The sequence below is a fragment of the Lynx canadensis genome, chromosome D2 (genome assembly GCF_007474595.2).
Source record: "Lynx canadensis isolate LIC74 chromosome D2, mLynCan4.pri.v2, whole genome shotgun sequence".
Taxonomy (NCBI): Eukaryota; Metazoa; Chordata; class Mammalia; order Carnivora; family Felidae; genus Lynx; species Lynx canadensis.
In genome coordinates this window covers 29,335,752-29,361,661 of record NC_044313.2, presented here as the reverse complement: position 1 = coordinate 29,361,661, position 25,910 = coordinate 29,335,752, and the positions used below count along the sequence as shown (strand labels likewise).

Genomic DNA, 25,910 nt, shown 5'->3' with positions numbered 1-25,910 from the left:
AACAGACCAAGAGGTACCCCACCTGCAGTGGGAGGGGCTGTGTTCTAGAATCACCCTGAGTGATGCCAACCCTTCCATGAATCCATGAAGTCCAGTTTCTTAAGTACAGAAGAAGACAGCTGGCCTTTGAAAGACAAGCCCACCAAACTACCAGAGTTGTGGTAGGTGAGGTCACTAAGGGGAGGCATACTTCAAGAATGCAGTTTAGTTTTTTTCTTTAGCAACTAGCAAATCCCTCTAGAGCATTCATTTTAAACTATGAGTTACAACCCATTAGTGGATCACAAAATCAATTCCATGGGTCTCAATCAACTTTTATTTCTTTAGTTAGAACACAATAGAATGGAAAACATCAGAACGCACTGCTCCCAGCAAGGGTAAATACTGTTTGCTTAAACTTCTGTGTCAGTTAAGTGTGTGTGTGTGTGTGTGTGTGTGTGTGTGTGTGTAAGAGAGAGGTAAATCTATTTCTTACCTTGATCACCCTAGAGAACTAGAGCTTAGGGCTAGGGACACAACCATGCAGAAAGAGCAGGAGACAGACACTCTGAGTAGAGATGACGAGTTTTAATGACACAGCCAACACTCACAATCACAGCTGGCTCTTCAGACAACTTGATCTTTGGGACAAGACTTTGTGCAGAGTCAAGTGATACACAGAAGCACATGAGCAACAGAGGCAACATTCTGGCTTCTAGTGAGGGGGCAAGATATCTACGTGTCATGATCAAAGTACCTTTTTATTCTTCATAAATTAAAACCTTAATATGCTCTGGCCTCCTAAGGGGCTCTAATCCCTGGCCCCCATTTCTTTACAAGGGAGATTCTCTTCATGTGGGGCTGCCTCACCAGAGCAGCCTTCCAGCCCTCCGTAGTCTCTATCCATGACACGTACAGCTAGGCTTGCATAGGCAGGGAACACACGTGACAGGACTGCTTTGGTGGTGCTGGTCGGGGAGGTGTTTCTTCACTGGATTTTGGTGACTGCTTCATGAATGGAGGTAGCCACGTAATCTAGATTTTTAGTAGTTAAGCCACACATGTTGATCCGACCACTTGGCAGCAGATAGATGTGCTTTTCGTTAACCAGATATTCAACCTGCTTGGCTGTTGAAAACCAAAAGAGATATAATGAGAGTAGTAGGAACCCTCTCAGCCATTGAGGGTCAAAGATTCCACAACAGTTTCAGGTTTCCTTCTTTCCCCCAACACAGAGAAGCAAAATAAAAGGAGCTATTCTGTCCAATTAAAACATAGGGAAGTATGCTGAATTGATTCTGGAAACCACTTATTAGCTAACTTTCTAACCCCCAGGAAGTTTAATACAGCTCCTCCTGATAGGAATTTTCACCTGGGACTACCTCCCGACCGAAGCTTGCGTGTTACATTCACCAGAACAACCTATTAAAACAACCCTCAGACTTAAGAACATCCCATTGATATGAAACGCTGGTATGAAGTGCTTCTTCTTCCTTAACCTGTATCCCAGCACACAGCAGCAAACTTCCTTTAACATTTCCTTTTCACAGCACATTGTACAGACCCCGTGCTAGAGGGACTGGGCAAGTGCTGTGTGCATGAACCAACAGGCTGAAAAACTGGTAAGACGCTTGTGATCTGGCACTTCTCGGTCCCCTGTTCAAACACACAGGAGGGCTTTCCTGTATTTGTAGAAATGCTTGTGTAGGAAATAGGAAGGAACGGCCTATTTTTCCCTTATGCCACAATCTCTAGAGATTTCTGGTTATTGCAAAGCCAAGAGACAATTTTATTTGATTTTTCCCTAAATAAATAGCACCCTTAATTAGCACCATTAATTTGAGGGAATGGGATAATTGTTATGGACTGAATATTCATGTCCCTCCAAAACTCATATGTTGAAACCCTAACCCCTAATGTGATAGAATTAGGAGCTGGGGCCTCTGTCAGATAATGAGGTTTGGATGACGCCATGAGGTAGAGTCCCTGTGTTGGCAGGAATGCCCTTAGAAGAGACAAGCTGGTGCAAGCATGCATGCACACTCTCTCTCTTCCCTTCAGCCCCACACAGCAAGAAGGCAGCCATCTGCAAACTAGGAAGAGAGCCCCCACCATAACTGACCATGCTGGTGTCCCGATCTCAAGCTGCCTGGCCTCCAGCACTGTGAGAAATAAATAAATAGCCTATGCTATTCTGTCATAGCAGCCCCAATGAAGATAGTGATAAAATCATAATAATCACAGGAGTAAACACTATGTGCCAGGCAGTATTCTAAGCACCTTATATTAACTCAGTCAATCTTGATAACCTTATCATTCCCATTGTATAGATGGTACACAGGGAAGTTAAAAGACTTTCCCAAGGTCATATAGCTAGTCAGTGGTAGATCTGGGATGTTAAGGCAGGCCATGTAACTCCCGAGTCTGAGCTCTTAGCCAGGATGCTGAGTTGCCTCTGTATGGAAATGGAAAATCTGGACCCTGTAGTCAGTGTTACTCTGGACCCCTGCAAACAAAGTGACCTTCAGAAGTAGCCTTGACCAGGGGCGCCTGGTCAGTTAAGTGTCTGATTTCAGCTCGGGTCATGATCTCACGGTTTGTGGGTTCGAGCCCTGCGTTGGGCTCTGTGCTGACAGCTCAGAGCCTGGAGCCTGGTTCAGATTCAGTGTCTCCCGTTCTCTGCCCCTTCCCCACTCGCACTCTGTCTCTCTCAAGAATAAACATTAAAAAAAAAAGAAGAAGTAGCCTTGACCAGCTTTAACTGTGTGAATTACAGTCACCCAAGGAGATAAAGACTAACCTCAACCACCCACAGAGCCACAGGCACACCACCACCTGTAAAGATGTAGTTATAGGGCTCCAACCTTGGGGTTTTTGTCTATTTATAAGATTTTATTTTTGAGTAATCTCTACATTCAATGTTGGGCTTAAACTCACAACCCCAAGATCAAGAGTTGCACTCTCTTGGGGCACCTGAGTGGCTCAGTCAGTGGGCATCTGACTTCAGTTCAAGTCATGATCTCACGGTTCGTGAGTTCGAGCCCCACATCAGGCTCTCTGCTGACAGCTCAGAGCCTGGAGCCTGCTTCAGATTCTGTGTCTCCCTCTCTCTCTCTGCCCCTCCCCTACTCACACTCTGTCTCTCTCTCTCCTTCAAAAATAAATAAACATTAAAAAAAAAAACTTAAAAGAGGTGCACACTCGACCAACTGAGCCAGCCAGGCACCCCAACCCTGTTTTCTTTTTTTTAAATAAAGATGAAACCTCTCCACTTTTGTCAGGAAAGGAAGCATCATAACTGAGAAACTAAAGTTATGAACTCTTTCCCTAGAAAAAAGCCAATACACACATACACAATGTTTAAAATATCATTTCAGGGGCTTCAGAGATCTCCTAGAGTACACCACAAATGACAGGCTGCAATCCCCTGTTCTGATGGACAGAATATCATAAAGGAGGCACTGTGGCATGAGCCCTGTAGAACCCAGGTGGTGGTATATGTGGTTCACTGTCACAATTCCTCCAACTGTTCTGTTTTAAAAGTTTTCCTTAATAAAATGTTGGGAGGGGAAAAAAATGTTTTTAAACAGAGTAAGTAGTGCCAAGTGCTAAAAATATGACTTACGTGTTATGAGCACCCGTCTATTGTCACTGTTTTCTAATTCATAATAAAACAAATTTCCTACTCTGGAGAGTGGGGTAATATATACATCTTATGGGGAGACACATCCACCTTCTGAGCCTTTAGAATACTGCTACTAAATACCACTTCCATTATACCTAATATTTTTTAAAATTGCAAAGGATGATTTTACTAAGTGAACTAATGCCCCATTCCAGAATCAGGAGGACACCTATGGCTAACTAAGACATCCCTTTACTTTTTGGGTAGTCTCATTCTCCCCCAAAGTATTTCCGGGGGTCTACCATATACAGTACCACCTTTCTTGTTTATATTTCCTTTGGCTTTTTCTGAGCCCATTTCACACAGGCACTCTGAAGGCCCTGGTTTACAGTGCTTCCTAGCACCTCTGATGTCCCACTCGCTACCCAAGTCAGGCATACAACTGTCCCCAGAGCCACTCAGACACAAGCTCCACACACAGTGGGCAGCCACATCTGTACCATATGACCTGTGGCTTGGCTGGCAGGGGTTCCGTAATCACATATTAAATGAATGAATCCTCTATCATCAGAAGGGACAGCCAATGGCTGATATGCCCTACTGACCGCTGACCAAGATCACACATGGCTGCCCGCTAGACTTCCAATCGGCTCTCAACTCCAGCTACCAACCTAAGTTCTTATTTGTGAAGTGGAGAGAGAACTTTGTAACCTCTTTTTTGAGGGTAATGCTTGGAGACTAGGAAAGACTTGTTAAGAAATCAGGTCCCTGGGGCGCCTGGGTGGCTCAGTTGGTTAAGCGTCCGACTTCAGCTCAGGTCACGATCTCACGCTCCGTGAGTTCAAGCCCCGCGTCGGGCTCTGGGCTGATGGCTCAGAGCCTGGAGCCTGCTTCCGATTCTGTGTCTCCCTCTCTCTCTGCCCCTCCCCCATTCGTGCTCTGTCTCTCTCAGTCTCAAAAATAAATAAACATTAAAAAAAAAAAATTAAAAAAAAAAAAGAAATCAGGTCCCTGAATAATCATGTATGATACTTATACTTAGGATTAAAGAAAAACCAAAAGGTACCCAAGCATTTATGAGAGACGTTTCATAAAGCAAGTCTCCAAGCTATAAATCCTGTTACTTCCCAGTCCACAAAAATGAAACTAACTTAGTTATGGCTCTGCAGATGAGTGGGACACACTGAGAAAACCTAACTTGTTCTGGCCCACAGTTTTATGGCTGACCAAATAGGTAAAGGGGCCAAACCCAACAATGAGAGGAGGGAGCATTCCAGGTAGCTGGGGGGACACTTACGGTTCAAGCCGGTGAAGCTGAACATTCCAATTTGCTCAGTGATGTGGTTCCAGGTTCCTGGAGTCTTGAGGGCTTCTAAGCGTGCCCTGAGTTCAGATCTCATGGTCAGAATCCGGTCAGCCATTGTCTTCACATTACCTGTCCTGAGTGGACAGCAGTATAAATATCAGTCCAGACAAGACAGATGGCACACAGAAACACGTAAGTTTAAAAAATATAATTTAATCTATAAACTGCAGATGAGATCACGACCTGGCTATGACAGTACGTGGAGGCCTAGATGGGTAGATAAACCCACAGATAAAGACCACAGAGAGACTTACCAGGCAGAAGGAAATAACTGAGCTTCTGATGGGAATTTAGCACTAGTCATGGGTATAGTGGCTGTGATACCGCTCATGTTTTAACCCAGAATTCACCTAGGGACTGACCCAGACAGGCTAATGTATTTTATCAGGCCTAATTAAGTAGACTGTAGATAGCTACCACATAAAAATTGTTTCAAAATAAGGCAAAATATATGCAAACTAGATACAAATGAAGAGTCCCCAAGTTGTCCCACTAACTTGCAGTTGGATATTCTAGACTATCAGGAATTCCTTCCTGTGTTTCCCAACTTTTAGGGGGGAAGCCTGGGTAGTGGGAGAATGGAGAAAACGCCCCATTCACTGAGTGCTTCCTCCTATGTTCCTGGTTCTGTGTTATTCACGTGTGTTGTATTACGCTCGTGTGAGCAGGTGCCAGCCTTATTCTACAGAAATATCTGCGACTCAAAGAGTTCAAAGTAATTTTGTCCTGCCTCTGCCAAAATAAAAGGAAGAGACGGTTAAATGTGATGGGACAATTACTGTCCTATGTTCCCACAACTCACCCATCAGGCTTTGCGCCCCTTACCATTCTTTAAAGAGCTCAGGGTTAGAGAGGGTACAGGCCACAATTCGCGCTCCCTGAGCAGGGGGATTGGACCAAGTAATTCGCACTATCTTCTCCATCTGGGAAAGGACCCGCAGGATGCTGTCAGGTTCTTTTGCAACCACGGTCAGATTGCCCACTCGCTCATCTAAAGGGAGGGATGAGAGTCAGCTTGGGAGCTGTGATGGGGGTGGGGTGGGGCGGGACAGGGCTATAACTCAGGAGAGCACTCACTGTAGAGCCCGAAGTTCTTGGAAAAGGACTGAGCACAGAAGAGCTCAAATCCTTCAGACACAAAATAGCGAACAGCCCAGGCGTCTTTCTCAAGGTCTCCAGATGCAAAGCCCTGATAGGCTGAGTCAAAGAAGGGGAACAGAAACCGGCGCTGTGAGGAAGGAAAGTGAGTCAGGCCAGGAGATCCTTCTGGAACCAACCTCAGACACCAGCCTTCCTTCCCCAGCTGGTGCCTGCACAAAATTTCTAACACTACCCATTTCTCCTATCTCTCCCCTTTCTGCATTCAACCGCCACTTACATCTGTTCCTCTGTTCAGCTAAATACCAGTATGCAGTTGGATATTCTAGACTATCAAGCTAACAATAAGTCTAACAATTTCAGTAAACCTTATTCTTTTAAAGTACACTCTCCTAGAGTATCATGATGCTGCTTTGCCAAACAGGGCTTATTTGTGAGGCGTGGACGTAGTGTCCCATGTTGGTGGAGGATTCTTTCCTCAGAATTCTCGGTGTGATAAGCTTAGTCAGCTTGGTCTCCCCAGGGGTCCCTGACAACCCCAGCCCTCGTCTACTGGACACTGAAGACAAAGCAGACCGTGTAGTCCCTACTCTCACCCCTCCAACCTCCTCAAAGAACTCCCCACAACTGAACTTGCCCCTCCTACTATGCTTATTGTCTGAGAGGACACCACTTCTATGCCCCCAACTGTCCACGCCAGAGGCCAGGGTGCATCCTCCACTCCTACCCCAGCAGCTCATCCCTCACATCCAATCACATCCCGATTCCCATCACCCCCATCTCCTGGGGGCTTGAGAATCCTTTCAGGTCTGCCCCTGCCACTGACTTCATTCAGATCCCCAACAGCTCCCATCTGGATCATGACAACAGCCTCCTAACTGCTCTCTCAGCCTGACTAACCTTGCCTCCCTTGGATCCACTCCCTGCTATGTAGCCTGAAGACAACGCAAATCTGCTCACAACACAGCATGACATAAATGTTCTCCAGTGGCTCCCCACTGCCCTCCAAATAAAGTCCAATGGCTCAGCACAGGATCTTGCCCCCATTTACCTTTAACTCACTTGCAACCCCTTAGAACTCTTGCTGTACTGAGACTTATTCTCAGTTCCTTAAATGGGCCATGACTTCTACCTTGGGCTTTGACCACACTCCTCCCTCTGTAGGGAACATTCCTTCCCTGCCAGCCCCCACCTGTCCTCATCCTTCAAGTCTCAACATGGCTTCTTCTGCCACTACTGCCTTCCACACACACACACACACACACACACACACACACACCCCAAAGTCTGGGCTACGTGCCTCTACATAACCCCATCAACACTGCTGTCCCACAGTATTTGGCTGTCTGCCCAAACAGGCTGTATGCTCTTTGAGAGCAGAGATGGTCTCTGCTGTGCTCACTATTATATCCTCCAGATGCCTGCTGCGTAGCAGTTTCTCAATGAGTATTCTTTAAACACATTAATGAAGAATATATACCCTTTGAGATAGAAATTCAAATCTAGAGAGTCATCCCAAAGAAATTATAACAAGGAGTCTTATACACAACTGTTCAGAAGAACAAGAAACCTGAGATCTAAATGTCCATGAATTGATTTAATCAATCCCTAATGGCACGTAGCCATGCATGGAAAATGGCGCTATAAAACATTCCATGGCACATAAAGGAATCCAAATGAAAGACAAGTATGTTACAAAACAGCATAAAGAAAATGACCCCATCTTTGTGAAATAAATATATTTACATGTGTAACAAATTAACAATGGCTTTCTTTGGGTAATAGGATTTACAGTTAATATTTATCTTCTTCTTTGGGCTTTTCTCCATTTTCCAAACTCTTCTGTGAACAGATATTGCTTTTGAATACATAAAATAATAATACATACTATGTTTCAAGAGATGCTCTGGAAAGGCAGTTACCTTCATAACGGCGGCGATCTGCTTCCACTGCTCCGGAGTTGGGTCAGTCCCAGTTGGGTTGTGTGCACAGGCATGGAGGACAAAGATGGAGAACTCGGGGGCATTCTGAGGGGAAGGAAGCTATGTCAGCTGCCACACTAGCAGGAATATGGTGGGGGTGCTGTCAGAGTCAGTGGCACACTGGGCAAGGGGCAGCATATTTCTTCCTTATGTGCTAACTCAGAAACCACCATCTGGTTTGGGTAGGATGTTTCAGACTCTCTCCCTTATCAACTGATCCAAAGACCTTTCCCTGCTCCTCCTGACACCATGGGGGTCTGTTTACTTTTCATCTAATCGCCCACCTCCAGATCATTCAGGAAACCCTGGAGATCGAGTCCTCTCTTCGCTGCGTCCCAATAGTGATAGGACCGAATGTCTTTAAATCCAGCGGCAGAAAATACACCATTATGATTCTCTGTAAGCAAAGGGGTAAAAAGTTAAATGCTTTACAAATACAGAAGCTTAATTGGAAAGGACACAAGTCAGCTTCCAGGGCCCTCACAGGTTCAACATTCCCTGGGCAACATCGAGGTAAGGAGTTAAGAAGAATGAGGGGCGCCTGGGGGCTCAGTCAGTTTAAGCCTCCCACTTTAGCTCAGGTCATGATCTCACGGTTTGTGGGTTCGAGCCCCCCGCATCGGGCTCTGTGCTGACAGCTCAGAGCCTGGAGCCTGCTTTGGATTCTGTCTCCCTTTCTCTCTGCCCCTCACCTGCTTGCACTTTTTCTCTCTCTCTCAAAAATAAACAAACATTAAAAAAAAGACTTAGAAAAATGATTGTAACCAAGAACAAGTTCAACTGGTCAGTCATGCTAAATTTATATCCTACACCACAATGGGACTTCCTGTGTCTACATTTTATACCTCCTCTGGGAAATTTCAACATATGCTAAAACACAAGTCTACCAAGAAACTTGAGAATGAGTATTGCTATTCTGAACTGGAGCATCAGGTTACTCATGTACTGCCATAATCCACTGCTCGAGCCATCGACAAATGTCAGTTGATCCAGGCTGGGTTACATCTTCTGCATAAGCGGTGACATTCATGAGGGTAATCCCCCCCGGGGCTCTTCTGTTTCTCCTCTCACTACAGCTAAAGGACTCACCCCAGGTTGGTGAGGACATGTAGACAGGCGTGTCCTTGTTGTTTGTTCCATTGTACCATCGTGCTAGGAACTCAGCTCCGATTCGAAGTGCACCTGTCCCCCCCAAAGACTGGACACTTCCCACCTGAAAGAGAAGCAAGGTCACTGGTTGATAATAGTGAAGTCAGATGATTATTAGGAAACAACGAGCACTTGTTATTAGTACCATGGAGCACTTACTTTGTGCCTGCTCTGTGCTAAGCCCTTTAAATGTATTATCTTATCAAAACCTCACAACTATATTTGCCCATGTTTACAAATGAGGAAACCGAGGCTACGGGAAGTGAAGCACTTTGTTCGGTTACCAGCCTCTCAAGACAACTTTCCTTAACTTCCTTGCATCTTAAAATGACCCCACATGGGCAATAATAGAGTCCTATGTTGTCCCATTTACAAAATACCTTCACACACATTCTTGTTCAATCCTTGCACAACTCTATGAAGTAAGCTATAGATCCCCAACTCATACATGAGGAAATCGATGCAGAGAAGGGGTCTCTCAAAGGGCTGTGTGGCTGTGAGAGGCAGAGCTGGGAATGATTCCACGCCTTCTTGCTTCAGATCTAGTCACCTGCCCTGCTTCTGCTGTTCTGCCTACATGCCTTCCGTTCCGCCCTCTCACAATTCTTAGTAGGCTTTGGCATGACTCAGTAGAGAAATGTCATAAATTGCTCAATGTGTCTAAAGGATTAAGGAGACAGAAAAAGATCACCTGAGAAAATCTATCAAAAGGAAGGGCACAGCAATCTAACAATACTGGCAACCTCTGGGGAGGGGCCTGGGACGGGGGAATAGTGATCAAGGGGACTTTGTTTGGCCTAATGTGTAAGTGATTTTCTAAAAAAAGGAGAACATATTCATGTATTATTTGCAAAATTTTAAAATAATTTTTAAAATATATTTAGATGTCTGGGATTTGCTGTACAATAACTTACCTTTGGCACGGGGGTGGGAGGGTATACAAAATTGACCAAATACAGATCATTGTTGAAGCTCGGTGATGGATACATGGGGTTTTTTCATCACACTGCATTATCTATTTATGTAAATATCTGGAATTTTCCACAATAGAAAGGTTAAAAAAATCTCCCTAGACAAAGTAGAAAAGCTCCTGAAATCTTCTTTAAAACAGTAACAAAACTTTGATGCTAAAAGATAACAAAGGAAAAAAAACAGAAAAAAGGGAGACCAAACTCATTCATGAACACTGATACTCACTTTCCAGATAAACATTAATGAACAGCATGAACCCAACAGTACACTAAAAAACACCCCCTTTCTCAAGTGACAGTCATCCCATGAATGCAAGATTGTTAAGAGATATAAAATGTGTCATGCCACTAAGGTACAGAAAACCCAAATGATCTTCATGACAGATAAGAAAATCATAGACATCCCTGATTTTGATGCTCAGTAAAACAGGAAATAATGGATACTTCTCAAAAGTAACAGGAAAAATTCATTCAGCCATGATGAATAAGTCAGCTTTTTGATGAACAATGAGTCATTAGCAGAAATCCTCTTTGAGCCAGGAACGAGGCAGTGATACCAATTATCACCACTTGTTATTATTCCCCAGTGTTCTATTTGTATTCAGAGGTCTGAGCATCTGTGAAAGAATACGGTCTGAAATGTGAAATAGAAGCCAAGTGGACGTTCAAGCAAACGAGGAAGTGAGCATGGTTGTGCGCTGTAGGAAAGCAAGGGCAGTGGACTGGGTGAAAACGGTCAGTGCCGGTCAGATGGGGCACACCAACTTCTCTGTTCTCCACAGTGATCCCCACTGAGCACCAGGCCCCTCCCATTACTTTATAAAGGTTTTGCAGGCTGCCTGGGTGGCTAAGTGGGTTAGACGGTTAGTCAGTGATGTTAAGCCATATGTGCATTTATTTTTCATGGACCTGGCATGAGCTAAGTTGAATGTCAACTTTATTCATTATCTCACATTTCAAACACCTAGGCAATTCTGGAATGTTGACACTTTCTATACAGATGAGCAAGGCTTCCCTTGAACCTGGTTTTAAGTTATCACGGGTATGTGACGGGTGTACGTGGACATCAGTGAAAATGTTCTCAGGTGTAATTTTTTATTTCCTTTCTCTCCCACTCCAAGATGCAAATTCATTAACTAAAAGAAGTCAAAAAGCCAGTAGATTAGATTGAAAACATGTTCGGAAGAGATACATCCACTTCACTAACGTGACCTAATCCTTTTATGTAACACTTGACATCAAATTCTCAAGAAATTATCATTCCCTAAAAACATACTGAATACTGGACGGCTTCAGTGAAACACAAACTGTATCAGCAATTAAAAGAAAGAAATTGGGGGCAAACCAATAATGTATCAATTTGGTCACTCTGTGAACTGAATTTTGGCAAACTGTTCTAAAGTCCAGGGAAACCCTACATTTGGGATGAAGGAAACAAGTGCGAAGTTCAAAACGAACAAGGCAACCAACCTGGCAGCTAAACTGGGGTGTCCAGAACTAGAAAAATCCAGTAACATGTGGTGTGAATGATGCCAGTAGGTAACCTGTGATCTTGATTTAGCTACATGGCCTGAAGAAATCCCTGCCAGACTCGACAACATTTGTCTGAGATCACAGTTTGCTGATGTAATGAGGAGCAGGAAAGCTGAGCAGAAGCTACTTGCAACCAAGGCCATGATGCATGAACCTGGGCACTGCTAGCAGTTCACACAGGTCTCTGGCACAGGGTGCTAAGCATGGGCAAACTGGATGAAGAAGACAACGGTGACAAGATAAGCCACAGTGAAAGCCTAAGCCTCCTAGAGGTGACGGTCAAAGCGAGAAACTGGGATAGCATCACATGGCCTATGAGCCCTCCTACCGATGGTGGCTTGGGAATTCCCAAAGCTGAAACATTACAGTGCTGGAGATGAAAACTGGACATACAGTACAAGGTCTGAAAATAGAAAGCAGTAAGAGGCAGTGACGAGTGTAGAAAATAGGTCTCCTCAAAATGGTTGATGGACCTGGTAACATTGAATCTTGAGAAGAAAAATCTAGGGGAAGACATGATTATTATTTGTTTTCTGGTTTACTCATTCACGCCTCATTTCCTTCAAGTTCTGGCTGAAATGCCATTTCTATTTCTATCATGACCACCCCAGTGAAAACCAATTCTACCCCTACTCCCACCCTCAGCTCTCCTAATGTGCCTCTCCTACTTTCTTTTTACAACATTTATTTTCTTTTAACATACTCTATCATGTTCTTATTTATTATGTTTACAGTTCCTTCTCCCCACATAACAGTAAGCCAGGGCAGAATATTTTGGGTCTTTTGGTCACTGCTGTGCTCCAGCTTCTAGAACAGTGCCTACCCTTAATGGTGACCACTCATCTGTTGACTGAATGAATGAGGGAATTCAAACATCTGAGAATCTCTGATGTGTCAGACTGGGAGCTAAATGCTGAAAATTTACAAGATAAATTAGTAACCCATCATCCCTGCCCTGAGGGAAGTCATGGTCTTGTGGGAGACAGACTTATAAAATTATACATTATAGTAAGCATAATAAGTACAATTATTCCTGAGCTGTGAACAAAGTCCTGTGATAACTCAGCTCTGCCCGAGAAAGCTAAGGACTCAGCATGGAAGTGACCCTTGGCCGGGCCTTGCAGGACTTACAGGTCTGTGGAATGGCAGGGACCCCAAGGGGAATGGGTGGTGGGTGGGGTGTAGGGGGGCTGTGAGTCACTGGAGAACAGGATGAAATATGCCACATGCCAAGTTCAAAGTCTGGATTTGCCCTGTAGATAATGGAAGGGTGTGTGTGTGTGTGTGTGTGTGTGTGTGTGTGTGTGTATGGCAGGGAGCAGCTGACATGATTATCAGCTTTTTTTGCTAAGGAAGATCATCCTAGCTGCACTGTGCAGAATGTAACAGGATGGGGAAGGGACTAGAGACAAGAGGCTATTATAAGAATCCAAATGAGAGAACAGTGGGCTGAACTTGGGGATGGTGAAGACGTCCAGGGAGAAAGGACAGACTCAGAGCTCAGAACCAGCCAGTACCTATGGTGACGCAGATGCCAAGAGAGCATCCCAAACCATCCTCCACACCCCTCAAAAAAAAAAAAAGCCTTCAAATATTTATGGACTGCCATCTAAATTTGTTCTCTGATCAAAAACACAACACAGGATGAACCAGACAAAGAGGGAGGGCCATGTTCCACACGTCTTACAGAATGAAATCAAAACAGGAGCACTGGGCAGAGAAACAAGCATCCACCTGACACAGATATTAAGTGTACAAGAAATGTGCAGTCTCAGAGGAAGAAGGTCCCCAACACAGAAACTCGGTTTTCCTTTGTCAAAAACAGAATTCCATCCGTCTATCAACAGCATCTCACAAGATAACCCCCAGCTGCCAAAGTCCTCCACTCTCAAACTTCATCAGGACTCTCCTCAACGTTCCAGTGTCAGTCATCAAAATCCACTCATGACTTGCCTGATCACTGACCTGAGTTCCAGGACGTTCACTCAGAGCCTCCCTGCCACCTGATACACAAAAGACTGTGCCTGTGTCCAACCCTCAATTTTCACCCTGCCATTCTGCATATGGAGGCAACTGGGTAACTGCAGGTGGAGAATAAATCAGATGATTCCAAGAATTCGTCCATTCCGTGCACAAAGGCTGCACTACGACACCGGCCCAGGGGAGCAGTAGGGCAGCTGGTTTAAACTGCACAATACCTAACTGGACTATTGCAAAAACCGGAGCCCTTCCCCATGCAGCCAGGTTTATCTTCTTCAAACACTCTGATTGGGTAACTTCTCTGTTCAAACCTTCAGATGATTTCCCCTGCCCAGGGTGCCAAATCAGCCTGCCCGATCTATGTGACATGTTCCCAGCTCCAATCAGGTAGGTGTCTCTACAACCTAGACCCACTTACCTCCTATCTCTGTCCCTGCATTCCTTCTACTCCAAAAAAAGGACCCCCCTTTTTCCTTCCTCTCTACTTTGAGGTTCCCAACCCTGGTTGTACTTTGGAATCAGCTGGGGAGCTTTTAAAACTATGCCCAAGCAGGGAAGGGAGTTAGGGGTGGGTGGGGCAGGGAGTGAAAGGGCAGGGAAGGGTGGTACCCTCTAAGATTCTGACTTAACTGGTCTGGACTGGGGTCCGCCCACCTATATGTATGTAAAATTCCCTAGGTGATGCTAACGTATAGCCAGTGTCCTGGCCTCATTCCCCAAAGTTCAGCTCACATCCCAATTCCATCCATACCACCATCCCTGTCCTCTGAGTCCCTACAACACCGAGAATCTCTACCAAACCACTTCCAGCCACATACAGCCTATTTCGCTATATCTGCTTCCAAATATGTTCTTCCATATATCTCCAGCTATACACAGAATACCTACTAGGAAGCACTTAAATGGGAGAAGATGAAGTCAAGGCTAGAAGAATTAAAGAACATTAGAACTGGCAGGAACTTCAGAAAGCATCTAGACTAGTGGCTCTTGAACTTTTGGGGACACAGACTCCTTTTGAAAGTCCAATAAAAGCAGGGCGCCTGGCTGGCTCAGCTGGTCCACCAGCTGGTCCACCATCATGCCACTCTTGATCTTGGGGGTTGTGAGTTCAAGCCCCACATTGGGCATAGCATAGATATTCCTTAAAAACCTTAAAAAAAAATCCAATAAAAGCTAAAACCTTCTCTTCAGAAATACACGTACACACAGAATTCTGCATAAAATTTCAGGGGGTCAGAGACCTCTTAAATGATCCCCTCTATGTAAGTGCTCCTAATGGGATCATGAACCACAAACTAGTCTTTCATAACATGTAGATGAGATGCCGGGGTCAGAGGGGTAAATGACTTGCCCATGGCCAAAGGGGCAGATTTGGGTCCAGACCCTGATCTCTTCATCATTTCATTAAATTCCCTGACTGCTTCAAACCCAGCAGCTAAAATCTGATCATCTATTGCATAAAACAGAACAATCAAAGAAGCCATGCTTGATATACAGCCACACCGTTTGCACTACCAGTCAGGAGACAGTTCAACAGACATAACACCTGACACTTTTAACCAAACTGAGTTTTCAACCTCCTCTCCCCTGCGTAGCATCTAAAGAAAATACGGTCTACCCCTAATGACACAGGTTTGAAATGCATGGGTCCACATATACCTGGATTTTTTAAAATAAATACAGTACTGTGTTGTAAATGCATTTTCTCTTCCTTATGATTTTTTTAAGTTTACTTATTTATTTTGAGAGAGAAAGAGAGAGCACAAGTGCATGTGCAAGTCGGGGAGGGGCAGAGAGAGACAGAGAATCCCAAGCAGGCTCTGCACTGTCAGCACAGAGCCGGACTCCAGGCTCAAGCTCACAAACTGTGAGATTGTGACCTTAGCCGAAGTCAGAGGCTTAACTGACTGAGCCACCCAGGTGCCCCCTTATGATTTTCTTAATAACATTTTCTTTTCTCTAGCTTACGTTGTTGTAAGAATATAGTATACAATACATACAACATACATGAATTGACTTTATGTTATCCATAAGGCTTCTAGTAGACTGTTAAGTTTTGGGGGAGTCAAAAGTTATACAAGAATTTTCGACTCAGTGTGGCATGGAGTCAGCACCCTTAACCCCGACACTGTTCAAGGGTCAACTGTACACCCTCACCCAAAACTCACCCAAAACTCACCCGCTTCTCCTGGAGAGCTGGGCTGTTATCCCCAAGGGCAAGGCGGGACGCACGGGTCCGGAACTCCGCCAGGCCCAGGATCGGCAGGTACTCGTGGTTTAGGCTATTGTCGTTAGCAATCTTCTGCTCCACCTTCCTCACGACTGGCAAAACCCAGGGCTGGCAGTCATCTGTGCGATAAGCTGGAAGACAGGGAAGAGTTAGTAGCAGAGGAGGAGTCAGGCTTCATCCAAGAAAGAGCTAGCCCTGCAAACAAGGAGCACTCCACCATCTTCCAACCAAACAGAACTGCGAGGGAAATTAAAGTTCATTCGCTGACTGCCTGCCTGCTTTGGGCCAGCCACTGGGCTATATGCTGGGCAGGCAGGACAGACATAGTTCCTACCCTTATGGAAGTTAGAGCCCTTAAACGCATGACCTCTAAAAGACAGAATGCTGAAACACAACTGGGGCGTCAGAGAGCCTGACTGAGAGAAAGAGTGCACGTGAAAGCACTCTGCACACTAAGCTACACCTTACAGATGCTGTGTTGATACGACTGGCGCGCTGAGGTCTGTATAGCCATGGGCCCCGAATCTCCCTCCTTCTGCATCTCCCCAAGAGATTTCCAGAAAGTACAAGGTGCTACTTCACACGAATGCTGCACCTTCTAACATAAAATGTGGAGAGGGGCATGGCAGAAGGCCCACCTCCCCCTCTTGTCCTGTAAGAACAGAAACGGGACAAGTGGCAAGCAAATGCCCCGGGGCTGAAGACTCCAGCAAATGGTTACACAATCACTCAGCAACCTATTTGATATTTGCACACGTTTTTGTCCTCTCTCCGCCAGGGCTGGCCATTTTCACTGTTCCTCCTACTTCATGTTTCACACGTTTATTGATCTAAATGTATCTATTTCATAATATTTACAGTCTTGCCTACAGCAAATTTCTAAGCACCTCTACACTAAAAGTATTTTTAGTCCAGTTATCCTATCGCTGACTTTTTCCCCACTACTAACGTATGATTATCTTAGGATTATAGCTTTAGAGGGCAGCTGCTGTGGCTTGCACCCAAGCCAACAATCTGCGCAGATTCCTGACAGGGGTCATTTGACTTTGCTGGAATGTTTATGTCTCCAACAGACCCAGACTTTGGAAGTGATTTTGGAACTGAAAATTTTATTTTATTTTTTTAAATGTTTATTTTATTTATTTTGAGGGGGGAGGGGCAGAGAGAAAGAGACAGAGAGGGGGGGGGGGAGAGAGAGAGAGAGAGAGAGAGAGAGAGAGAGAGAATCTCAAGCAGGCTCCACGCTCAGCACAGACCCCTACATGGTGCTCGATCACACAACCATGAGATCATGACCTGAGCCAAAATCAAGAGTTGGACACTAAACCAACTGGTTTAGCCTGGAGCCACCCAGGCGCCCTGAAACTGAAATATTCAGAGTAATTCTGATTGTTTTATCTTGCTCATTTCTGTCCAACATTAATCCCTTTTTTTTTTAAATCACTTTTTAGAAAGGTTATTGATATTATTTACTGAACAATACATGTTGACTGTAGAAATTTTCTAAAAACCCAGAAAGCAAATGATAAACATTATGATTAATATATAATCCTGGCACTCAGGGATAGAGTATGGACATTTTGGTGTACAACCCTCTTAAGCTTTATTTTACATGAGTATATTCTTTTATAAAACATGCATCACACTGTATATAAAATTTTCAACATGCTTTTTTCCACTTAACAAATATGAGTATTTTCACTGTCATTAACTATTCTTATAATAGGTAATATATTCACATGTCTCCAACCCATCCTTATCCTCCATCTACCTAGTTCCAACTCCTCACCCCCCAATAAATAACAGCTGCATTCTTTTGTATCCTTCCAGAATTTCCCTATAAAACTGCAAGCAAGTACAGCTTGCTTATGTTCCCCCTTTTTATATAAAAGGTAACATACAACATACTATACACTGTTTTGTTCCTTGCTTTTTCTACTTAAAGATCTTTTTTTTTTCTGTTTGTACACAAAATGTCTTTGTTCTTTTTTACAGCTGCATAACTGATGCATGTCCCATAATTTGTTTTGCCAGTGTCTTGCTGATGGACATTTGAGTTGTTTCCAATCTTTGGCTATTACAAAACAATACTTCAATGAACAACCTCATACATATGTCATCATACATGTATGCAAATATATCTGTAGGATGCAGGTTGAAAATTGAAGAAGTGGATAAGAAGTATGTGTATCTGTAGTTTTGACAGATATACCCAAACTAGCCTCCACAGGGATTTTCATCAGTTAACACAGCCTCCACCAGAGTAAATTTTTGCCAGTGTAAGGATGCAAATGGTACCTCAGAGTAGTTTTAATTTGCATTTCTCTTATTATAAATGCAATTGGGCATTTTTCATATTTATGATCCATTTACAACACAATTTGTAACACAATGGCTAGACAACATTCCTTTCCATGATTGATTAAATATTTGTGTTGCTTTTGATTATTTGACATTATAAATACTGTGATAAATGTTCTTGTATCTTCACACATATTCATGAGTGTTCCCTTAGAAAAATGTTTCTAGGGGCGCCTGGGTGGCGCAGTCGGTTAAGCGTCCGACTTCAGCCAGGTCACGATCTCGCGGTCTGGGAGTTCAAGCCCCGCGTCAGGCTCTGGGCTGATGGCTCAGAGCCTGGAGCCTGTTTCCGATTCTGTGTCTCCCTCTCTCTCTGCCCCTCCCCCGTTCATGCTCTGTCTCTGTCCCAAAAATAAATAAACGTTGAAAAAAAAAAAAAGAAAAATGTTTCTAGATGTAAAATTACAGGTCAAAAGCTATACAACAAATAAGTCAAGACTTTATAAGATCATTTTCATTTGGGGTTTGTCTTCTATCAACTAACTCTACCCTCTAGGAATGTGTCATTTGCAGATCTGATAAGCACATCAAACTGGTAATAAGAATGTAGACAGAGCTCAGACTGCCACAGCCACTAACCAACCAATAGTCTCTGGGTAGGAGGCTGTAACACTGTCACAATGCTCACATACTATCCCCTGACCCACTAAATTCCCTCCAAACAAGTTAAAAAGCCTATTTTTATCAGGTGGGATTTGGTCTGGGTTTTTTTTAATTCCTTTTTTAAATGTTTATTTATTTTGAGAGGGAGAGAGAGAAAGAGTTCGAGTGAGCACGAGTGGGGTAGGGGCAGAGAGACAGAGAGGGAGAGAGAATCCCAAGCAAGCTCCATGCTGTCAGCACAAAGCCCAGCAATGGGCTCAATCTTACAAATGGTGAGATCATGACCTGAGCCGAAATCAAGAGTCTGATGCTTAACTGACTGAGGCACCCAGGTGGTCTGGTTTTTTAAATTTTTTTTAATGTTTATTTATTTTTGGAAGAGAGAGAGAGAGAGACAGAGCATGAATGGGGGAGGGGCAGAGAGAGAGGGAGACACAGAATCCGAAGCAGGCTCCAGGCTCTGAGCTGTTAGCACAGAGCCCAATGTGGAGCTCGAACTCATGAACAGTGAGATTATGGTCTGAACCAAAGTCAGACGCTTAACCACTGAGCCACCCAGGTGCCCCTGGTTTTTTAAAGAGATGTCAAAATAACCACTTTTAAGTTAAGAGTTGTCCCTGAAGGGAATCACGCTATCTATAATCACAATGCTACCATTGTCCATCTTATTCTTGGAATTCTTCTTTTGGAATTAGAGAAATCTCATTATTTTGAATATCCTCAATTGGTGCCAAATCTTTGTCCTTTGAAAGCAAATCTGATTGCTGGAAATGATACTTGTAGCAACAGCAAACATATCTTTCACTACACACACAGAAGGGATGCTATTTAGATGTACAAGAGTGTGGGTATTCATAGAAAAACTAGTTCTATTATGCTTCACATCTGTGTTGGGATGCTATATATCTATTACATAATTATGCCATATATATTGCATTTATGATAATAATGTTATTTGTAAACCACATATTATAAATAAAATGGGGGGGGGGGTGCCTGGCTGGCTCAGTCAGTGGAGCATGTGATTCTTGATCTCAGAGTTGTGAGTTCAAGCCCCATGTTGAGTGTAGGGATTGCTTAAAAATAAAATCCTTTAAAAAATAACAGTTAAATAAATAAATAAGTAAAATAGGAAGATGAAAGGTTGCAGTACTGCTGTTCTTACCCATACTGCATATTCTGTACTACTCTAAAAAATCTTATACATGACTGGAGGCACGGAGGCATCTATATTGGGACAAAAGAGAAACTGGCCAACTGATACCTCCCCTTCCTTCTTCACCACCCAGTTTCTCCCAGGTTCAGTTCCAGATTTATTTCCAATGCCTTGCCTAACTGTCCTAATGAAGCAGAACAGCAGACTGCTCTTGTGATTAGAGCAATGAAGTCAAACATGATTAACAACTATGATTCCTGCTTTCCAGGGGATTTTTATTCCTACTTGGAGCCAGGAGTTTCTCACTCATTCTTTCATTCACTCATTCATTACTCATTACTGAATCTACCAAGAACAAGGCACTGGCTACAAGTAGCTACACAGAAATAGGTAGGATACTGTTTGCCCTCAAGGAAACAGAACATGGAGCCCTTAATTCTCCTGTAAGGAGTCAGGAAAGATTTCACAGAGAATCAAGTCTGAAAGTTGAATACAAGTTTAAAAGGTAGACAAGGAAAGGGCATTCTAGTGTAGAGGCAGAGAAGTTTTCCCTTCCACCCTTTTCGGTTCTTTGGCTGGTCTAATAATTAAATTGACATAAGACAGGTTAACAGGAGAAAAAAGTTTAATAACCTGTAGCTCCTGTATACATGGGAGTTACTCAGTTTTCCCTGTATATCCAGGAAAACTGAGTAACTCCCCAAAATGGCCAAAGCCATCACATTAAATATCACCTTCAGCTAGAGACAAAAAGGGTGGGGAGTCAGTTATGGAAGATGATCATTAAAACACAGTGAACAAGAGTAAGATTGTTACGCAGACTTCAGCCCAGCCCTCTCCACTGGTAAGTTTCTAAATATTTAGAGTCATCTGAGAGTCACTCTTACAAATGGATATTTCCCCTATAAATGTCTCTTACTAAAGGGCAACTTCTACATGGTTTTCAGAGCTTCTCCTCTATCTGCAGTTTCTTAAAAATAACCAGCTTAAGCCATACTTCAGTGTGGCAAATTTTGCTCCCCTTCACCAGACTGCGGGAACACCTGTGCAGGGTCCAAGAGGCCTGGAGACCTGAGGTTTCTGAGGACGTGCATTTTCATGGTTCGAATATAAGATCCAAGGAGGAATAGCAAGGAGGGGCTAAAAAAGTCTTTGGAGTCTCTTCTGAGTCTCTCCTAAGGAACGTCGTTTCAATGGGGAAACCACTGGAAGCATTTAAACAGGGTGATGTTGACAGCTGTACATCAAGGATCTTTTGAGTGACACTGTAGAAAATAAACTGGAAAGGAGAACACAGGCAGACAGTTAAACCAGGAGGCTACTGCAATAATCCAGAAAGGGAAAAATGACATCTTGAATGAAGGTAGTGATGGCAAGGATAAAGAAAAGAGGAGACAGTCATAAGATTTATGAGACAGATAGATAATACAGAACCCAGTGACCAAATAAACTGACATGGGTTCAAGGGAAGGATGGCAAATGACTCAAAAGTCTCTCTAGTCTGGATAAAGACTGGTGGTGATGGGGGGCAGGGAGGGCCAACCAAGATATAAAACATAAGCAGAAAAAAAAAAAAGATTGAAGGGAAGGTAAAAATGACCAGTTGTGTTCCAAACATGCTGAATTTGGTGTGTCTAGCAAACTGTATTAAGTATGGGTCTGGCATTCAGGGAAGAGGTTCTGGATAGAAAGAAAGACTTCACAATTAATAGACATCGACGGTACCTGAGCCATAGTAATAACAAGAACTTACTGAATGCTTAGTACACACAAGGCACTGTCCTAAATGCTTCACCTTTTTTTTTTTTTTAACCCCTGTTTAATTCCTATAAACAACTCACAAAATAGATGTTATGATCTGGAAACTGAGACCAGAAAAGTTGAATAATTTGTCCAAGATCAAAGAATTGTAAGAGCTAGGCTGTCATACTATATTACGCTCATGGATCCATGTACTTTTTTTAAGGACAAGAGATGTCTAGGGAAAGCCCGAAGCAAGCAGGCCCCAGAGCACTGTGTGAGGGGCCTCTGCCAGCAGGCTTCCCAGCCCCAGGCACCCCTCTTTTAGAGGAGGCACCCAAGTTTCAGGGCAGTGCAGCAGTGCTGCTTTCCAGAAGAAAGGAAGAACATGGAGAATGCAATGATCAGACCGCCCCCCTCCTCTCCTCTGAACATCCCCACTTCCCTCACCCACCGCTACCCAAGAGCCCGGGCACATATGCACACCTCTTAAAGCCCTTCTCCATCTAGGCTCCTGGGAAGAGGGCCAGTGAGTACTCAGAAACACCTAATACAGCACATCTATCCAACTGTTTTATGTGAAGATGCTAGAAATCCACATTAAAAACAGCAACAGACCTTAAAATAAGAGCAGTTTATCTGGAACAAAAGGAATCTAAGTTTATGCGATAAACAGACTGAAGCCTATGAAGAAATGTCTTGCTTCAGCTACATCGGGATGGACCTGTGTCTCTTGTGCCCTTAAAGCCACTTGTCTGAAACTTTGACAAGCACTAAAATGATCAACTCAGAGCATATCATACTTACATGTGATGCTCTGCTTTAACTAAAAGGAAATTATGGAAACAGCAAGAAGAATATCTCTGGAGAAACTATCAGCAAGTAGGAACTAGGTAGTAAAATTATAGTTGTAGTTTATTTTAAACACATCCAACATCACTAGAACTTGAGCTGGTTAATTCCCACTGAGCTTTATCTTAACATGGGGGGGGGGGGGAGGGGGAGAAAGTAGCTTCCCCAAAGTCAGTGATTAATTACATTTCCTTCACAAAAGATATACTTGGTGATGTGTATAACTACAGACAGGACATTCAAAAGATGAAGGAGACCCTCACCTGAGCCCCTGCCATCCACACACACAAAAAAACAAAACAACAACAACAAAAACTGGTCAAGGTGATCATAAAAAGAAAAATAATATTTATATCACACTTTTCACTTATATATCACATTTCATACATAATTATTCATTTCATCCTCAGTCAACTGATGAGGCCAGTAACATCATTATCTTACATATAATATGTTAGTGAATCTTAGAGTACAATTTTAGAGAGAGGTCATTCCATCCCTGCTCCTCATTTAACAGACTGAGTCCTAGGATGTTTAACTAGCCCTCCCAAGGTCACGTCACTAAACTGCGGGGCTGACCTGTATGCAAAGCACCTGCCACTACAGTGCACTGGCAGCCTCTGGACCACCTGAAGGACCCAAAATAGAGGACAGTTCCCTTACCAATGGCCATATGACTTGGGGCAAACTGCTTCATCCATCTCAGCTTCAACTTCCTTATGTCTAAAACAACCCTCAGAGTCGTTGTAAGCATTAAATGCAGGGGCGCCTGGGTGGCTCAGTCGGTTAAGCTTCCGACTCTTGATCAAGAGTTTGAGCCCCGCATCAGGCTCTGCTCTGACAGTGCAGAGCCTGCTTGGGATTCTCTCTCTCTGTGTCTCTGCCCCTCCCCAACTTGAGCACGCTCTCTCGCTCTCTCTCAAAAATAAATAAATAAACTTTTAAAAAAGATTAAATGCATAAATCAGTTGTTCATGGTAAGCAGGTAAAGTTCCTGGGTTCCTGGAAACCATGAAAAAGGCACTGTCACAGGTGAAGTGACCACCTGAACTACAAACCATACTTCTGAGCCAATCATTTCTGGCCTGGGCTGGCAGGGCACTTTTTCTCTGCATGAGCAGTTTATTTCTTTTCAACGTTTTTTTTTTTTATTTATTTTTGGGACAGAGAGAGACAGAGCATGAACGGGGGAGGGGCAGAGAGAGAGGGAGACACAGAATCGGAAACAGGCCCCAGGCTCCGAGCCATCAGCCCAGAGCCCGACGCGGGGCTCGAACTCACGGACCGCGAGATCGTGACCTGGCTGAAGTCGGACGCTTAACCGACTGCGCCACCCAGGCGCCCCATGAGCAGTTTATTTCTTAAGGGATGTCAGAAATGATTTCATTTTGCAGTTCTTAAGCTGAAAAATTTATTCAACATCTTCTATGCAACCTAAGAGCTGCCAAAACAACAATAGTAACAAAAGTAACAGAAATGCCAAAACGACTAATACTTACATAACTCCTACTTATTTGCCAGCCACTATTCTAAGTACTTTAAATGTATTTAACTCTCACAAAAATTCTGTAAGATAGTTTAAAGGTAACTGAGTCAAAAAATTTTAAAAGATGTATTTAAATCAACATCAACGTATATATCTGGCCCTAAATAAGTACTTGGAGGTTTTAAATTGGATTTAAATTAAGAGCTTGAATACTGCCCGATTCCAATTCAATTCAAGGCATTCTTTCAATATTTCTCCCACTCAGCTGCCTGTTGAAAACATCACTTTCTCTCCATGAGTTAAACTACATACTATTTACTTTTTAAAAAATGCTTTATTACGGAAAATTTCAAACATATACAGAAGTTGCAAGAATGATATGATGGATGTTCCATTTACCCATTACCTAGCTTCAACAAATCATACTTTTTAATGGCTTTTTTCTCACTCCTCTCCCATGCTCCTTAGTAAAGACTTTTTTTTAACAGGTCCTATGTACACTCACTGTGGGAAGCCTGATTCTGAACCTCCTTCTCGCCACCCTTGATTTTCTCTTTCCAAAATTTGTAGTCCTCTAAGTGTGTTCCTTAGCACAGAACATCATACTCATTTTCTTCAACGTGGCTGGCCTTTGTATGTAGTCGAGTGTCTGTGGGGCTTCAAACGTTCAAATGACAGTGACAGAAACAACAAATTCACCAAAGGTTGGAGTTATTCTAAGGCACTCCGGTCTAAACCCTTTTCTTGCAGAAAGGGAAACTGAGGCCCATGTTCTGAGCTGTCAAAGGTCCAAGAAATACAAACAAGAAATGAGGACAAGAATGTGGGAAAAGCGAGCTCCTACCTCCACACTCTTTCCACTCCTTCCCACCATCTCTACCCATTCCTACCACATCTGTGAAGGCCAGAATATTCTTCCCAGATCCTCCCAGGCAGCATTAACCTGTCTCAGAAGTATTCTAAATTTCTATTATATCACATCTTGACTTTAACATCCTTGAGGCCAAAACCAACCCTCAGTCTCCTCTCCTCGCCCCCACAAGTCTTGGTAAAGTACTGATTGTTAGCTGGTAGTCACTCAAATATTTATTGACCCAGATCAGAGCTCCCTAAGGCTTAGAGTTCTCCCTCATCCATTCCCCAGCAGCCAGAACTTCGAGCCTATCAGGCTTCCTAGCTTCCTCCCTCTCCTTCCAATCTCTGGGCGCCCCATTTACTAACAGGCGAAAGGATGCGGTATAAAGAACATAGAATGAGGAATCGTAAAAACTGGGTTTGTGTCCTGGCTGCTAGACCTGTACTGTGGACCTTGGGCACATCTCCTTTTCCCAGAGACTCCATATGCTCATCTGTAAAACGGGCAGGTTGAAAAAGCTTCGTAGATCTTGCCTTCTCTCCGGGGCTCCCCCGTGAGGCTATGCTGGGCCTCAGCCTGTCCCACTCCCCGCGGCGCGGATTAGGTCCGCTCCACTCCCCAGGATGCTCCTACTCCCTAAGCACAGCATCTTTACCTCCCACTCCCAGGTTGACCTTGCGGGGGTCCGGATCCTCCCGGAAATCGGCAGTGAGCTTAAAGACAAGGACGGGCTGCGCCTGCGGAACCTCGGCGAACACAGAAGGAGGCGCCATTGCAGAAGAACTGGAGACAACAGAGAGTTTCCAGTCTACTTTCCAGAGCCACCGGTCCGGTCTAGCCCGGGCGACTGGAGGAGACTTTCACCTTCACCCAGCCGGCAGGGGCGGGCCCGCGGCCTCCAATGGCCTAGCTGCGTCCGGAACTTGGCAACGCGGTGAACCAA

General features: G+C 43.9%; 1 protein-coding gene across 1 annotated transcript; it reads right to left on the bottom strand.

Moving 5' to 3' along the window:
• Nucleotides 1-546: 546 nt before the first annotated feature.
• GOT1 (glutamic-oxaloacetic transaminase 1) lies at nucleotides 547-25,847 on the bottom strand. Its single transcript, XM_030334678.2, has 9 exons — nucleotides 25,623-25,847; nucleotides 15,863-16,044; nucleotides 9,140-9,263; nucleotides 8,335-8,447; nucleotides 7,991-8,095; nucleotides 6,048-6,198; nucleotides 5,796-5,961; nucleotides 4,902-5,044; nucleotides 547-1,107 (listed from the first exon to the last, which is right to left on the bottom strand). Exons 1-9 carry the CDS (start codon nucleotides 25,738-25,740, stop codon nucleotides 968-970), a joined length of 1,242 nt encoding a protein of 413 aa, XP_030190538.1. The 5' UTR covers nucleotides 25,741-25,847; the 3' UTR covers nucleotides 547-967.
• Nucleotides 25,848-25,910: the final 63 nt, after the last annotated feature.